The sequence below is a fragment of the Coffea arabica genome, chromosome 7c (genome assembly GCF_036785885.1).
Source record: "Coffea arabica cultivar ET-39 chromosome 7c, Coffea Arabica ET-39 HiFi, whole genome shotgun sequence".
Lineage (NCBI taxonomy): Eukaryota > Viridiplantae > Streptophyta > Magnoliopsida > Gentianales > Rubiaceae > Coffea > Coffea arabica.
Genome location: NC_092322.1, coordinates 10722239 through 10740534, shown reverse-complemented (window position 1 = coordinate 10740534; position 18296 = coordinate 10722239). Strand labels below are relative to the sequence as shown.

General features: G+C 33.1%; 1 protein-coding gene across 1 annotated transcript; it reads right to left on the bottom strand.

Moving 5' to 3' along the window:
- Window positions 1-6190: 6190 nt before the first annotated feature.
- Window positions 6191-7181, bottom strand: LOC113699518 (protein MIZU-KUSSEI 1-like). The gene has a single exon (XM_027219885.2). It carries the CDS (start codon window positions 7171-7173, stop codon window positions 6466-6468), a length of 708 nt encoding a protein of 235 aa, XP_027075686.1. The 5' UTR covers window positions 7174-7181; the 3' UTR covers window positions 6191-6465.
- Between the last annotated feature and the right edge of the window lie 11115 nt (window positions 7182-18296).

Below are 18296 nucleotides of genomic sequence, written 5' to 3'. Positions count from 1 at the left end.
TTGACCCATTAAATATAGATGGTCTAATAACAGATTGTCCTTCTAAAAATATGGCATTGTTGGTTGTCATCTTTACTTCTAAACTATTGGAACTTAATCTCTAGGAGACTAAACTCTAATACCAATTGTAAGAATCGAAAACAAGTTAAGAGGGGAGTGAATTAGATTGATTATAAAACTAATCAAGTTATGGGTACTTTTTACTCAATATGAAATTTATCTTCTTTTTTTAAATGATCATACAATAAATCAATCAATAAAAAAATAATATCACTTGAGAGAAGTAAAAGATATAAGCAATTTAAAAATCACACGATAACAATAAGTAACTAAGAAGAGAAAAATTACAAACCAATTGACTACCAAGCTTCTCTTGAGTTTGTAGGTCAATTCAAACAAATTTTTTCAAATTGATAAAATACAATCAATCTTATGTACAAATGAAGGCTCACTTCCTCCTTACTCCAAGTCTCACTCAGTCAAACTAAAAAGTTTTACTATCTCTCAGGACAACTCTCTCAGAGCTACACTATTGAAGTATTCATTCACAAATGAAAAGTTTACAATGAATTTCACACCACCAAAACTACAAATCTTCTTTGGTGAGTGTTTTCTCACTAAAACTACTCTAGATTTTTTATATTTTCAGTGTGCAAAAGTTGTTTGAAATTTCTGACCATGCACTATTTATACAAGACCAAGAAAGTGTTTCATTAATACTTCCAATGGATAAAAAGTAGCTGAATAGTCAACTAACCGTTGGGGTATCAGACGTCCAGTAGTCTGGTTTCTTGCGTCCGACAGCAGACAGTGAGTTTAAGAGATTTTCTTTAATTCTATCGGACATCCGGTGCTTGCGTTCGAAAGCAGACAATAAGTTAGAAAGAATATCTCAATTCTATCGGACGTTCGATATTGTCTTTGTGAGCGTCCGACAGCTTTCGTCGAGTTCGAAAGATCCTATCAGACGTCTGATACTTGCGTCCGATCGAGGTCAGTGAGTTAGGGAGAATGTCTTATTTCCTTCGGACATCTGGTGATGGAGTTCTTCATGCATCCGAAGTTGCGCAATGATTATCGGACGTCCGATCCTGTCTTCACAAGCATCCGATAGCTTTCAACAACCTTTGTTTCTTTCAATTGCGTTTGATATTTGAATCTGATTTACTTCATAACTGAAAATATATCTTGAAGAGATATTAGTATCATCCATTTATTTTGTAAACATCAAAAGATAGGGACTAAAATCAACACCGTCCCTCTAATTTTTATTTGTGTCTCCTGTTGAAATCGATATGTATTAACAGTTAATAATTTCATCATTTTTTCAAAAGACATACCTGACATGAATGATGATTCTTGAAACTCTGTTGATATTGATGTTGAAAATCGATTGGCTCTGTTGCATAATTAAAGTTAAAATTGTCCCACCATTCTTGATTATACCTGTTTGAATAAGGGTCATACTACCTTCGAAATTGGAATGAAAAATCTCCAAAAATATTGAGTGAGGTATTCATGTTATTTTGAAATACGGGGCATATGTAGATTAAGTGATTCTAGGTATAACAAACTTCACAAGTTGCAACAGTCAAATTTTCTACATGAAAGATTAGTGTATCTAAATATTGATAATTAGAAAAAACACAAGTTTCATTACCCTCTTAGGAATAAAATTTAGTCGATCACTAAAATAAGGAATATTAGTAGGCATAAACTAGCAAAATAGAAATAAGAGAAAAATATAAATAAAAATAAGATGAACTCAAAAAAAGAAACAAATTAATTAGATATCAATCCCTGGCAATGGTGTTAAAAATTGACAAGTGTCAAGTCTGTATACTAATAATTACCTACTCAATTAAAATATAAATTTTATATATAGTAGAGAATAGGATCGAATCCACAGGGAGAAAAAAATTATTTCTTTTAGGGTCCAGAATAAGAGGGTTTTATAAAAATGTGAATAATTAATCAAATCAAATAAAAAGGCCTAACTGATAATTTAACTAAAAATTAAATAATAATAAATAAACTCTAGTCAAGAAATAACTTTGGAAATAGTTCATTCAATTGATCATGGATGCAGTAATAATTTCATTCACTCACTGATAAACAAACATGCGATGACAATCAATTTCTCCTTACTATATTGGTGATCAAGGTACGATCGTTAATCATTTTTCTAATCAAAAAATAACCCAAGGTATGATCTTAGAGTTTAATTTTTCAATTATTTTAAAAATTAGAGAAACCCTGTTCTAACTAAATAATATGCTACGAAGGTTATTTTAAGTTAGTTTATATATTCTCCTAATACAAATTCAATCATACCAGTCACCACTAATTTAAAATAATCAAACAATTACGGATTTAACTGCTTTAACTGGTTTTAGATTATTAGATTAAATTAAATATCGGGAGCCCTTGATATTCAAATAAAATAATAACCATAAGAAATTAAATCAAAAAACATACGAATACTGGTAAATTAAAGGAAATAAATATAATCAATTCGATCTAACAATTTTAGATGAACCAAATTCTCTGTTATTTCTTGACTAGAATGAAAAGTTTAGTTCATTTTCATAGAAAAAGCCACGCGCGAAATATTGAAATTTATTGCTGCGGCCATTCTTCAATTGAGATGAATTCCCTGGGAAAAGAAAAATGAATTCGGTTCTCTTATTTCTTCCTAAGAAGAAATGAGACCTCCCTACTGACTAGTCTCCCCTTGGAGAAAAGAAAGGATAGAGAAACGATAGTCCTCCCAGTCTTCGTTCCTTATACTAATCAACTGTTACTACTTGGCGGAATCAAATTGTAATAAATCAAATCTTATCCCAACAAAAACGAAGTGTCTTACTACACAAAATGGACCAGTATCCTAGTAGGAATAAAATACTATCCATCTAGTGAGACATCTGATCGTTGTGACTTCAATTCGAATTTTGGAGATCACGTGCTAAATTTCGAACTTTCCAGACATGCAGGATTAGACTTTGCTGTGCTCATGCCAAATTGCACAGAAATTAGTTAAAATTCGTGTGTTTAACTCTTTTTCGCTTCGAATCCCTACAATCAACACAATTACCAAATATAAATAGAATCCACTAATTAACATAATATTTAGTAAAGTAAAAGGGAAAACAATCATGAATTTTATGACAAAAATACAATATATCAAACATGTTGTGCGTGGAGACATCTAAAAACGGGTAGAAAGTGTAAATAGCTAATGTTTTTATCTCCAAAGCAGATTGCTGTAGAATTTGAATAAATTCAAAGGAAACAGATGCTAATGTTTGCAATCCATCGGGACAAGGGGAACATAGAAGCGAATAAATATATAGTAATTGCTTCAGTTTCAAGTGTTCAAACCTTTTCATATTTTCCAATGTGTTGTTGTTTGTCCTGGACGATTTGTTGTTTTGAAATAGTTTCCTATCATCAAAATAGCTTAAACTGATCCTTTATTTCTTCCCGCAAATTAATACTCATTATTAATACTTTAAAAAATCATACTTCCTCTGTTCCATATATTTAATCATGTTTGGGGATATATGCTTTTTGTACACAGTGCACTCCACCAAAAAATGTTTCCTTTTATTTAATTTTTGCCCTTAATTATGTGTTGGTCAAAATAAGAAGTAGAAAACAATCCTATCACATTTGAAATGATATAAAATAGTTAAAAATATCAAACATGATAAATATTCTGGGACAGCCAAAAAATAAAGTATGACATCTTGAATGGAACGGGGAGTAATACGACAAAAAACAAGTAATGCCTTTTCCAAGGTTGAATTAGTAAGGAGATGCTTTGTAATATTGTGAATCCACGTGGTGTTCTGTACAGCTCAAAGTGGCACTTGATAGGCAAATTCCGTTTCTCAAAGAAAAATACTCCTACTATCCTTATAGATTGTTTGCTTTCTACTGTTTCTTATCTAATTCATTCCTGTGCAGCAGCAGGATCGAAAAAAAAATGATGAGAAGTTCTTTCCCATTACCAAAAATCCGTAAAGTATGTATTTATACACACCGAAAGAATAAATAAAATAAGAAGCACGTAAAGGATGGATGCAAGCGTAGACTTTATTTGCAACTATTATGATTTCCTTGGTTCTCTTTGCTTTCCCTTATGCCTTACGTCTCGATATTTCTCTAATTTTTATGATTTGCAGATGCTCTGATAGTCTGATCAAGTTATATCGATTAGAGCTAACATCCCTTGTTCTTTAATTATCATGTGTACTTATGATTAGTGGTGAAGTCAGAAATAATTGTTAGTGGGGCAAAAATAATATCAAATTTTCTTCTTTGTCTTTCATAAAAATAATACATAACAACAATATTCACATAAAATGTATTGCATTTATTTATCGAGGCCCTTGTATATTCATGCGGAACTTTTTCATTGGTCTTGGAGCAACTACTAGGCCTACCAAGTAGTTGCTCGAACCAACATAAAACTTTTTATTTAATGGGTAATATAACACAAAATCACATAATTACACAATAATTTTCTTTAAAAAGTTAAAAAAAACCTTTTAAAGTAACCATAGACCTGTAGATTTGTAAGGCACAAGGATATAAAATTTCTTATTCTATTAAAAAAGTCACTCACCTACACTGTATTGGAAAAAATTAAATTTACTTTATTTTAACTAAGCAACATGTACAATTACTCTATATCTTTACTTTTGTTTTAAAAAATTCATAAAATTATTTTATTGATGTAAAAGGGCCATTGTTTTGAATTTTGTAACATTTCAATTCCATTAAGTTACAAACTAATTATATTTACATTTACTGCTAAACAACATAATGGGCATAATTAAAAATTTCTCAAAATTGCATGGGTCATAATAGGGGTACAACTGAAAAATTCTCAAAATTACTTAGATCACAGTAGAATTATTTGGGGGCAGTGAGGGCATGTGCCTCCAGTGCCCCCATTGTAGATCCGCCTCGACTTATGATCATGGTTTGATATTATATCTGTTATTCATTCTATAAGTAGATTTAAAATTAATATATTTTTTTGGGGAACTTCTAATCAATTAGTTGCTTGATTTGTTTGTGCTAACCATAAATTGTATTTAAGAAGAAGTTCCTCAAATCAGACAAATCATTTCAGTGCTTATGGCCGGCTTAGGAGCACAGGATCAAGTAGTCAGCAGGCAACTATTATTGCGCCAAAAAGAAAAAGCTCAATAAATAGAAAAAGGCAACTCCCAATAATTTCATATATTGATTTCTTGTATAAGCTCCAGATATATGTTTATAATTTCATTTATTCGAGTTTTGTCTACCTCTAACAATCCGTACACTAGTTATATTTTGTATCTGTGGTGGATTTACACTGGGGGCACTGGGGCCCTTAAATTCCTATGATACCTATAAAAATTTGATGTAATTTCAACTGTACTCCCTGGAGTTTTATGTATCTATTGATTTATAGGCCTCCACTGTCCCCTTAAATTTCTATAATATCTATAAAAATTTGATGTAATTTGAAGTTTGCCCCCTGGAGTTGTGTATCTATTGGTTTATATGCTTTTAAATTTGTCTTTGATTTTACTTGTTGATACAACTACAGTAGAAAGGGTTTTTTCAATAATAAATATAGTGAAGAATTGGTTACAAAATAAAATAGAAGACACTTGGACGAATAATTGTTTAGTTACTTATATTAAGAAAAATATACTTCGTGAAGTTTAAAATGAAAAGGTTATAAACCGTTATCAAAATATGAAAACTCGTCATGAGCAATTATAAATAGTTTAGTTTGCTTTTGAAATAAAATTATTATTACATTAATAATTCTGAGTTTGTTTTTTGATATTTTTCATGAAATATATGCATCATTTGTACTTGTTGGTGAATATTTTTTTCCTTAAAAAACTAAAAAAAGAGTAGGTAAAAAATTTTATAGTTACTATTACTCCCACTGAAAATTTTTTCTGACTCTCCCCTATTTTGTATTTTGTCTTGGTTGAGAGAGAGAGAGGGAGAGAGACAAAAGGAAGAGCAAGAGGAAAAGACAAAAGAAGCATTGAAGGAGTTTCGGTTTAAATTACGAATATCCAAATTTTGGCAATACTATAATACAGAAATCATAAGATGCTAACATTAACTACAAAAACAGGATCAATAAAAATACAAATAAAAAGGAAAATCTAACTGCACAAAAGGCCTCACATAATTATATTATAACATTTTCTACAAGCGGATCACCAGGATTTGGGTTGCTTGGACACCCAAAACTAATAGTACAGACAAGAAAGTAATGCCAACAAGAAGGCACAACTCGAAAGAAAGCGCCTGGGGGGTGGCAAGACAAGTAAAAGGAAAAAATGAATATAAAGAAAGCAAAAAAGTGATACAAAGTTGTTGACCACTACCAAGTACGCTACTAAATTAAGAAGCAATATGCATGGATGAATTGGATTCCCATCTTCAGTGAGACCTAAGGAAGAAAAAGCTGAATTCCTGTCCAACATTACCATCTGGATCCATCAAATGAAATGATTCTGAATTTGATGACGCTTGAACTCTTTGGAATTTTCCTCTAAGGTACATAATATCATCTTCACTCTTGAGTTCTCCTCTACGTAGAGTACCAGCACCTACAACAACTGATTCCATAAGCTGCAAAACCTCCATATCGACTTTTGAGGGATTTTTTTTGACAGCAAACCCTACTTCCCTTCCGTTGCAAAACATACTCCAAACGGGCATTGAAAGAAGATCAGAGGAGCCTGTGCCATTTCCACACGTATTGCATTCGAGGGCAATTCTGACGAACCCTCCTCTCATTTTCCTAGCAAGTGTGCTTGTGGATATAGCAAGTTCAAGAAGAAGCATCGGGATGGATTTAGGGTTTTCCTGGATACAAAAGCTAACTTTTCCACGTCGATGACCAAATACGGTGCCACTGATGGTGGTGTTAGAGAAGAAACTAGGTTGTCGATAATAGCAATAGCTGTAGTCACAGCATTTTTTGTCTTGCAACTCATTTTCTTTAACAAAGACGCAATTGCAACTAGGAATAAGTAGCTCTAAGATAGAACGGAGGAGCCGCCACGATCGGACTTGTTTCTGGCAGTCGACTGTGGTGACACTGCTTGTAAGAGTGGTGGTAGAGCTTATTTTTGTGTATGGCATGATCACTGTGCGGCTATAAAGTCTGAGGTTGATACTGGTTTGCAGCATTCTTGGGAGTTTATATAGAAACTATGTGGGCTAAAGCTTAGAATTTTTTTAGGAGTGGTAGAGAAAAAGTAGTATGGTGAGGATATATGCATTTACAATGTGTAAGGGCTATGCTTGTTTGTTTGTTTGTTATTGTTCTTGTCCGTTCCACTTTGCATAAAGTTGCAAATCATCAAGTAGATCTTGTCGTGGCAGTTTTTAAGAAGCAATTTTATTTTTTTTTTCTTTTCGAAATATTTCTCTCATTTTCTGTTGCATGACTAAGTGATCAGACCGTGCAAGGAAGAATATTCTATGAGCAAATCGTGCAAAATATCACTGAACTATACACTTGTTCTAGTTCAAGTCACTAAAATATTTTCTTCGCCAAAAATATCACTAAACTAATTAAAATGCATGTTTTGTACCGTTCCGTCTAATTTAATTGTCAAGGCAAATGGCATTGCTCTCATGTGAGTTGCAAACTTGATTTTTTAGGGGTAAATTCGTTAGTTCAATTTTTTGATTGAAGTTTGTCTTCATAAACGACCCCTGAACAATATAGGCAGCTCCTCCTCCCTTTCAACCCATAGATCTGATATGGGTTTACCAACCATTTAGGAATCTCTGATTTGGTGGATAGGTTGAAATTTCATGATTTCAAGACACAAGGAAGTATCTCCGGCCGATTCGTCGTTGTGGAACAAAAACCATTAGAAACCCAGCAAGGCGATGCTTGTGATGAGGTGGGTTTGGAGATGCTAAAATATTGATTAGTTGTAGTAGAAGGCAATCGAGTTAAAGTTTAAAAAGGTGGAAAATTAAGGCCCCATTTGGACAGCCATTTTTCGCCCAAAAATTTGCGTCGTTTTCTGCGATCACATTTTTCTATTGCATTTTTTCTTTACGTACGTCAAATCGCTACAGTAATTTTTCTACAAAAAAAAAAATCTAAGAAAATACAATCCAAACAAAGCTAGCTCAAATCAAACTGCATTCGAACTATACCATTGAAATGGATCCATAAATTCTTCATAAAAAGTCAACAACATAGCAACCAACAAATCAAACAGCAATATAATGCCTTAAACGACCTGTTCAAACACCAAAGTCCCATCCAAACTTGTCCGACTATCCCCCCTGCTGTGAATGTACGTCAAGTTCAATGGCTTCTCCGATACCCCAATTGTGTTCATAAATTGAGCTTCTGAATTGAAGGGTCGGCTACATGTGCAAATCACATGATGTCCATTCCATTTGTCTTGACACTCAACTTTTACTGAATGATATAAAACATGCATTTTGGTTAGTTCGGTGACATTTTTCATTAAAAAAATAGTTTAGTGACCTGAACTAGTATAAGTGTATAGTTTAACGACATTTTTCCCGATTTGCTCATATTCTATAGTTATAGCCTGTAGATACAGAACCCCGATGATCTTTTAGTTTGAAGTTTTATGTTTCATGGAAATTCCACCAAATCAAACGCTCCATAAGTAAGAAATATATATATAGGTTGTGGCCAAATTCAATGAAATATAATTATTTGATTTCATACATGAAGTGGTAATTCAAGGTCATAAGGGCCACTACCACTCTTGTATAATTAGAAAAATTGAGCAGAAGCATTATCTTTGTCCATCCATCAATGGTCGGTAATATAATAATTTCTTTTCATCGAAGGCTTCACTCGATTAAGAAGCAAGCAATACATATATTTGAGAAAGAACACAATATGATGTCACATATAAACGGCAATAATCACTAGATCTTCAACTACCACCTTGTTATATCATCGTCTTGATATGCCAACTGGAGACTTCCACTGATCTAATTCTCTGAAGTTGGCAATTGTGCAAAAATATAGGACAAAAGTATTTTTCACCCGATGCAATCTAATGCGAGACCTTTTATACGTCTAATCAGTTGAAGTAGAGCTTTAATTTGTTGGGTTCCACTTTTTTGGTGTGATCGATCATAAAAACGTAGGACGATCAGCATTCTGGGCTAATCAATCAAGATCCGCCATGTTATTATCAGCAATTTTCACTGAAATTTTCAGTGAAATACATTGGACGTGTTAACATGAGGTTTATTCAAAGACACACTACGTGGCATGATTGGGGCGATATAGTTTCCGTGAAATATCAGGTTTCATTGTTTAATTTGGACCGACGCTGGGAAAAGATTTCTAAACCACGAACAGACAAAGGTTAAACAGTAAGACAAAACCATATGCATCGTTTTCTAGCCTGGTTTCTCCACTCATCCATGTCCTTTAGTTTTTTTTTTTTTTTGCCCTTTTTTCTGGATGTTTACTTTTGAAGTACAGGACAAGAGGAAAAGCTTTTTGGCAGATGTAATATAATGAAAATTTCGTGCAAAGTAATATAAGCTTTTCGAAAGTCATTACAGGCTTAAAAGGTTAACAATTCAGAGTTGCTTGGAAAATCATCTCATCAACTTGCTCAAAGAAAAATCCGTCTCATCAAATTTGCTTCGAATGTTTAACTCCAAATGACTACGTACCAATCTTTTTAGTCGCAGGAATGGTACAAATGATGGAGACAGATTCATAGAATTTTTTAACACACACACACACACACATATATTTATGGCTTTGACATGTAAAAGTTTTCTTTATTTTACGAATGAACATTCAAACATGAACCTTGAATTCTTCGAACGACAAAGACCAAAATTTACTCGAAGGTAAGCATGCAACGCCCCTTTGTAGTATCGGACAGCAGTATCTGGCACATGCTTGGTTGGCAGAAAGATGTAGATAAAAATGACTTGCCTGTAGATAAAAATGACTTGCCTGGCACAGCAACGGAATACGTGGAAATTTGGCACTTTTTCCTCCTTGGTCTTTTTACAGGTTAGAGCCTCAGATGTGGAGACAAGACATAGTGTGGCATCTCAATGTATGGGTCCTCATGTGAAACAATGCCAAGTATCACGAAAAGGTTTGTTTGCTCAATTTGGGCCGTTCAAGAACTTGAGGAAATGTACTTTTCAAAAAAAAGTACTCGAGGAAAAGGTCTTGGTGATGCGTTTTCATCGAGACCACAAAGTTCAAGGAAGATTCAGGATGCCAATTTGTCATTCCAGCACCATCAAGATTTATTAAGGTTCCTTTTGGATCGCTACATTTAAAAATTTTCATAGAAAAATATATTGTAATAAATTTATATATATATATGAGTTTAAAAGATAATTAAAAAATATGCTCGTGAAAGAACGTAAAAAATTTTCAGTAGAATACTGCAATTCAAACATGGTCTAAGCTATTGAAAACCAACTAATTCTTTATCGTTTTGAACGCTTCACAAGCTTTAAGTTTTTCAGTTCTTCATCTTGCATTTGAAGAGAACTGAAAATTTCAGGCAAAGGGCCCACAAGTACAAATGGTGAGATTTCTATATTAAATCCGAATATGAGTTTGATTCTCATCTATCTCTTGCCTTCCGAACAATCTCAGTATATTTGGCGCAGGACCGAATTTTAAAGGAAAATGCATAAGCATTCAATTGTAGAATGTAGATAGTCGTCAGATTGGATTTGTTTTGTTCAATGAATAACTTATTCAGTTCCACTTACATTTATACTTAAATTAATACAGAAGGAAGCATCTATCACTATACAATCATGAACATGAGTTTTTTGCTACAATTCATGTTCCTATATTCTTCATGAAATGCTTTTATCTATATATATATATATATGTGTGTGTGTGTGTGTGTGTGTATTCTTCATGAAATGATTAACATGAGATTTTTGGAGGTTCATATCAATCAGTTTTGTTTGTTGTTTGTGTCTACAGTTATGCTTAAATATATATATGAGGAAACTTTTACATTTGCTGATCTTAATTAAATTTTACATTTGCTCAAAAGAAAATTTGAGTTTGTATGTTTGCATCGTAAACATGTTTTCTAAGTATTTTTTTTATCACATTTATGGTATCACGTCAGAAAAAATATTGTGGTACTGCTCCAAATATTTTGCACCAAATTCCTTACATCGAAATGCAGCAAATTTGTCGTGCTGTTTGGGCTTCCGTGGCTTTCATTGATATCGTCCCTTGGGTCAAATTGATACGGGCCTTTCCTTTGAAACATCCACATCCAAAGTTGTCGTTTAATGACAAGCCCATAGTAAGTCCTTCCATTTTAGCCCGTCTTTTTCATGGCCAACCTTTGAAATGAGGTTTGGGACTCAAGGGAGCATCTAGGGCACAAAAAGTTAGTAATATATTTCTGCAAGTGAAAACGATTGGATACGAACTATTGATGTCATCATTACCATTAGTTAAAAAACTTTTGATAGGTTTCTTTGGATACTTTCAAGATCAGTTAGTGATTTTCTATATTTATTATTTTTGTCAGAAAAGAAGTGTAATGAGTTGTTGCTGCATAATAATTTAAGAGTGTTTGTAACGGGTGCACAATGGACGCTTGTTAGTTCATTTGAATCACACCTAATCTATTATGTGAATGCACCTACTACTAATTATTACTCTTTCTTGCATTTATACATTTTTTCTAATTAACTTTACTTTTAAAAAATTTAATACCTAAACTACATTTTAACGAGTACCAATGAGAGCTCATACATTTTTTCTAATTGACTTTATTTTTTCGAAAAAAAATTTAATACCTAAACTACATCTTAGCGAGTACCCGTTGGAGGTCGTTAGGCAGACCCAGTTGGAGGTAGTTAGGCATATGGGTTGGGCTTCCATGGCTAATCTAATATCATTCGTTGGGTTGGGTCAATTGATATAGGGCCTTTTAATTTGATATACCTGTGTCGAATATGCCGTTTACAAGCCCATGATCAGCGTGTACAGTGACATCCTAGATTAGTTTAAATTATTCCATCTTATCATGGTCAATTTTCCAGACCTTTGAGACCAGACCACTGTGTCTGCAAGTCAACAAAATTTGATCCTAACTCAGCTAATGTTGCAGTTAAAGATTTTGGTTAAAGATTTTGGTAGCACATGTATCTTTGTAGAGAAAAATTAATTTCTTTTGTGACTATCGGTATAATAGATTTATAGCAAATCAGTATTAGACACATTCTCATAGGAATCTGCAGAAAAATAAGAACAAAATAAGGTTCTGCATCTTTTGAATTTGCACTACAAATAATTTCTCGTCCAAACATCTTTTGCAACAAACCTGTCAATAATTGGAAATTACAAAGAGATCACTGGACCAAAAAAATGAAGGGCATTAGCTGCAAAAGCATTCTCTGATTTCTATTTCTTCCAATAACCATAAGTAGTAGCATTTATTTTTACCATATGTTATACTACCATTTTTATCCAAGAATATATGCAAGTCTAAAAGGCCTCCGATGACCCTTGGCAGCATTTTCGTAAAGAAGCGGAAAAGAGCAACACCAAATTCCATTTTCTCTATCCCAAAAAAAATTAAAAGAATGTTTAATCTTTAAGATGATGAAAAGAAAAATCCTTGAAGATGGACAAATTGCCTTGTGGCTATGATTTCTTTATTAGTTTTCTCGTCGTCCGATTTGTTGATAAATCGGCTCATTTGTTGGCTTGGAGGAAACTAAAGTATTGTATACACAATTATTTGTATGTACAAAACCTTTGCTGTATGAACCATACAAAAGTTGGAGATCCAGCAAAATACATGTTTATATGCATGTCAGCAAAATACATTTTTTTGTGTCAGGTTCCGCGCTGTGTCACCCCGGCACCGTGTCAGAGTCAAAAAAAAAATTGAACTCTCTTTTGGGTACCGGACTGTGTCAGACGGCACCCATAAGTATGCAACATATCCCTGTTAGAGCCATAGATGTCCGAATTTTCTTTTCCTCAGCCATATTCTAAGTAATTAGCCACCATGTCAAGATGAGCTATTTATATTTCTCGATGACTTGGTTCTCTGCACACTATTGTGTGCACGTTTTCCACACTGTCTATGTCCATTCTTATTAGCATTTTCTAGATCCAATAAGGCAATTCCTGATTTTACTATTTGTGCATATTATAAAAAATTAAAATAATAATAATAGATAGTAATTAAATATCTAGGGGAACCATTTTTTATGCATTAAGATTCAATTTAGTTGGTATAGAGATTAATTAGTCTAGTGATCACAAGATTTTTTATTTGACTTTCAAACCCTTCCCTTTCCCCTACCACAAAATGAATATTTTCATCCTTTACATTTTTCAAAATGAATTTTTTTATCTTTTATTGATCATGTGTGTGAATAATTTTTTTTAAATCCATGTATATATCTATTTGATTTCACTTGAACAGTACGAATAGCATGTGAAATCAAATAGAGATATATTACAAACTATTCGTACTGCTCAAATGAAATCAAATAAATATATACATGGGTTTAAAAAAATTGTTAACTTTTCACTTATATTCATTTTCTTTTACTCGAAATTTGAAAGTAAAGATGACATTTAATCATAAATATTATCGAGTGTTTATATCGAATTAAATTTGGATAGAAAAAGTAAACAAAAGAAAAGTATGACAAAAAGAAATAAGTGATTGGCACTTTCAAATTTTAAAACAATCACAAGGCAAGTAATTCAAATGTTGGTCTTAAAAGTGTCGAGTAGAAATTTCATATTTAAACTAAAATTTGTTAACACTTTATAGAATTCGAGTTAGGACCCATTAATTAGATGACCTTATTATACAACTCAATAAATAAATTATTATCAAAAGAGAAATGTCACAAATATTGAATAGGTTCAAATGATGAAATTATATAAATATATACATGGGTTTCAAACAAAATTATTAGTTTTAAACCCATATACATATATATTGAATAGCACATGTATAACTACGATTAACATGTTTAGATGAAATCCAATAGAAATAAATTACATGTTATTCACACTGTTCAGGTAAAATTTCACGTGTTGGATTCCGATCAAAAATTAGTCGGAAATCTAGGTAGGGACCAAATTTGGTCAATGTGAATTTGTAAGGGATGTCAAATTACACTTTTAAGAGTGAGGGACAAAAAAAGTCATCTTGTAACACATGAGGGACATTTTGAACGATTTTCCCTTGTAGAATTGGGCAGTATTTGTATATATGGTAGAACTGTTCTTTTGGAAATGATTTTTTTTTTAAACGTAATTGCAGCATAATTTATACCAAGTTCCTGTGGATGTCTTTGACTTGGAATTAGGCAAGAAACAAATTCCTTCGCCATTTTCGCATGTTGATGCAATATGGCCCAAGATGTGGAAATCATGACAAACAAATAACATGCATTTGATCTTTTCATTCTACTTTTCGTGTCTCTATGTCCCTTTCGTACGAGGATAGCTTAGGACAAATCTCCAAGGAAGCTATAGCATACCAGGGTTGACCCTAAAGCTTTTGTTCTTTTCGAATACAGTGATCTCTGCGATTTTTGTCCAAAATTGCTCAGTTATTTCAACCATAAGCACCTGGACCTCTTTCAGAGAAACTCCCGGCCCTACACTTCAACCCCCCCCCCCCCGGGGGCCTCACTCTCTTCCCAGAAAAAGGGAAAGTAAGATTATAATGGACTATCCAATGATTCTTTTTTTTTTTGTGCATCTATGCCAAATAATCCAGGATTCCGTCAAAAATATGAATATATTATATATGAAAATTTTCATGAAGAGTAGTTTTTTTTGCAAAAATATGAATATATTAAATATGAAAATTTTCATGAAGAGTAGTTTTTTTTGCTTTGTGCATCCAGTATCCCCAACCTAAGTAAGACTAATACGGATTCAATTGAAAAGTGCTTGCAGAATCCGACTCTTATTCGAGAGTAAAGGTTTGATCCAAAACTTTTCAAAGTGTCACATGTAAGAGTCAAACTTATAACCTCCCATTAGCATTAGCAACCCGTTTATCAACTGCTCCAATCTCGTGGGTTTATAAAGAGTAGTTTATTGCTAGTACACAATCATATAGATTCGATTGCTTTTTTCCCCTTCTTTTAAAGCACTAACGTCCCACTTTATCCTAAATTCGTGAAGGAAAAGAAAATGTCAAGGAAAATAATCTGTTTTCATATTTTCTTCCATACATTATTGAAAAATCAAATGAGGACTTGTTTTGCAATTATAGTATTTGAAAGTCATGAATAGCTAAAATGCATTGTTCACAATCTATTCTTTTCAAACAATTCTTCCATTGTTTTCTCACCAACAAAGACAATGAAGAATTTTCCAAGTATTGACAAATCATGATTAATTAAGGTTGGACTCATTAAACAAGTTTATAATACACTTTTCTGTTTTAGGTTTGCACGTGTTTCTGTTTCATACGGAACATGTCTTCTGTTGTTTATCTTAAACTGGAATATAGAAGACTCTTCAAAGTTCCAGATTAGAGTTATATTGTTCAGTAAGAATGACTAGTTTACATGTGAAGTTGCACAACATTGCTCCTGGAAAACGGTCTATTTCTTCAAACGAACAAACACTTTTTCTGTTCTATAGCTTATTTGCTTCCTTTTTACTACTTTTCTCCCTTCAATTTCTTTATGTTGTATTAGTCTTTCAAAAATTTGAAGACACACGGAGGGCTTTGCTTGTATGTCAATTTGGAATTCACTATAATTTAGTTTTCCTTAATTAGATGCTTAGGCAATGAAATTAAAGATGGATTACAGGCGTCTGTCCTCTATACAGTAACCCTATCCATGCACATATTCCGGCATCTTCAAGCGCTTAGACTAGAAAATAGTTGTTTGTCCGCATGCTGTAAGTTTTTTACGGCTTTGATCGGTTTTCTGAATCTTGAACCCTGATTCGTTAACAATGCCCAAAAAGAATCCATAAACTTGAAGATAATGATTGCATGGGGTCTATAAATCAACTTTTGGCTTGTTCTTCATGGCCTGGTCATTGGCTTGAAGGAGTCTTATTACACAAACTCATTTGTCCACTACACAAATTTGGTACAAAGGTTAGTGCTCCACCACCGAGGTTTATGTTCAAAGAAAGCAATCAAGTAGCTTCCCATTATAGTAAAAGGAAGTAATTGAGACGGTCACATCACTTATTTGAACGTTGAATTTAATCCAAGAAACTTTTGGCTTTTGGGGTATCTTTATCCCCCCTTTGGGCATAGTCTATAGAGCGTCTAAATACTGGAACTTGCTATATTTGCTAAAATCACTCTATTGTTTTACCTATTTGGATGTTCGTTTGAGATGTATTAATTTATTTCCATAAGCATAACGATAAAAAAAAAAATTATTCGGGAAGTTAACAAGTTTATCCAATGCTTTATATCTAAATAATTTCGAATACATTATTGTTTTCTGCTTTGATGCTGTTTTCGGCTTTATTAACGTAGGTTGTGTAGCAAAATCCCCATGGCTGAGTACTGATGACTGCTTTCTACATAAAACAAATGAGTAAACACAAACTTTTAATCCCACCTTTGTCTTGAAACCTTTGCTGAATAGCAAATTGTATTCACAATATCAGTAGCCGCTAATTAACTTTTTATCTTGTGACTTTGCCCGCTGATGAACTACTCTTTTTCTGTTTTGTGATAGTTGCAGAATTAGGCCCTTTTTAAGGCGTTTTTCTCTTTTTCAAATAATTCATTGTTTTCTCCCCCCCCCCCCCGGGCTCCCAAAAAAAAAAAAAAAAAAGAAACATAATGAAGTAGTAGTGTGTCCCAAGAATTGACATTTGAAAAACCCAATCGAGCTAGCGCACTCTATCAGTTGTGGATTTGGAGCAGAAACGGTCATCAGGCGGACCGTTCCTATGCAGTTTACGGTTAAGATTTGATCAAAAAAATTGTACGATCCAAATTTCATCCTGTACCTCATTTTTAACAATATGTGTGGGACTTACAAAATTTTGTTCTTAAATTACACGTTGTTGAATTAAGTTATGTCATGTACAAATAGAGTTACGCCGTGTGCAAAATGTACATAAGCTTGAGGAACGGTTGCCCCTGGTCCGTCAGTTGCATACTTGCTGGTGTCCACAGGATCCTCTTTCTAAGGGGCAATGCTTTGGGCCCCTATTACAATTCTTGATACCCTACACGCCCTTTCCTCGGAGAGGTGGTCCAAAAAAAAAAATAATAGTCTACAAGTTAATTAATGACAAACAACGAAGAGTTAGCATCAATTAAGGCTGAAAGGTCTAAAAGGAGACAACAAATCACAATTTTGTGGGTCGTAGAAAAAGAAATGTCAGTCAATGCAACGTTCACAACTCATTGAGCAACGGGTGGTTGCGAATTTTATTCCCACTTGCTTGTTTGGATAGGATAAACACACCCGTCTTTTTTTATTATTATTATTAACACGCCGGTCTGTGTAAGATGATTTCTGCATGTCAATTGCCTTTGCTCAAGTCATCTCTTAGAATTTGCAATTTGAATTAGAGCATTTCTTCATGAGAAAATATTTGTATGGAGGATGAGTCATGGCTGTGAAAATATAATCGAAAGTAAATGTCAATAAAGTCTCCGTTATTATTGATTTTTTAAGGAAAGAAAAAGACAATCAGGAGCCATGTTCTATGACGTATGGAGGAGTTTTTTTTTATATATGTAAAAAGCAAATTTCATTAATCAATTGTTGGAGATTGTCCAAATCGATTTGATTTATATTGCTACCCTAATGATATGTTAAACATGCATTAGAAATAACATATCATATTTGCAATTTAACAGATACAATACATCTAAAAAATTTTGAATATAACTGAAATATACAAGAAATTTTTAAATTGTCTTTTAATGAAATAAATCGCTATCACTCCCTTTTGTTCAGTTCGGTTGATCAACGACCTTTAGGTCATCAATAGCTATCTAACTAACCTAAAAATAAATTCAATAATTCTCCACATACACTGTTCTAACTTTTACAAAGTTTAGTTTCATCTCTCACTGGGTTTAGATTGCTTTCAACACGCCGTCCTCCATTTTCCGTACTCTCCTTATTTACTTTTCTAGGGCAGTTATTTAAGGAACATCTTACTAAGTCCAAGATAGAGCAAATTGATGAAATATTAGGAGATCATAATTTAAGCAATCTTGATTATAGCTTTCTATAGACATCGT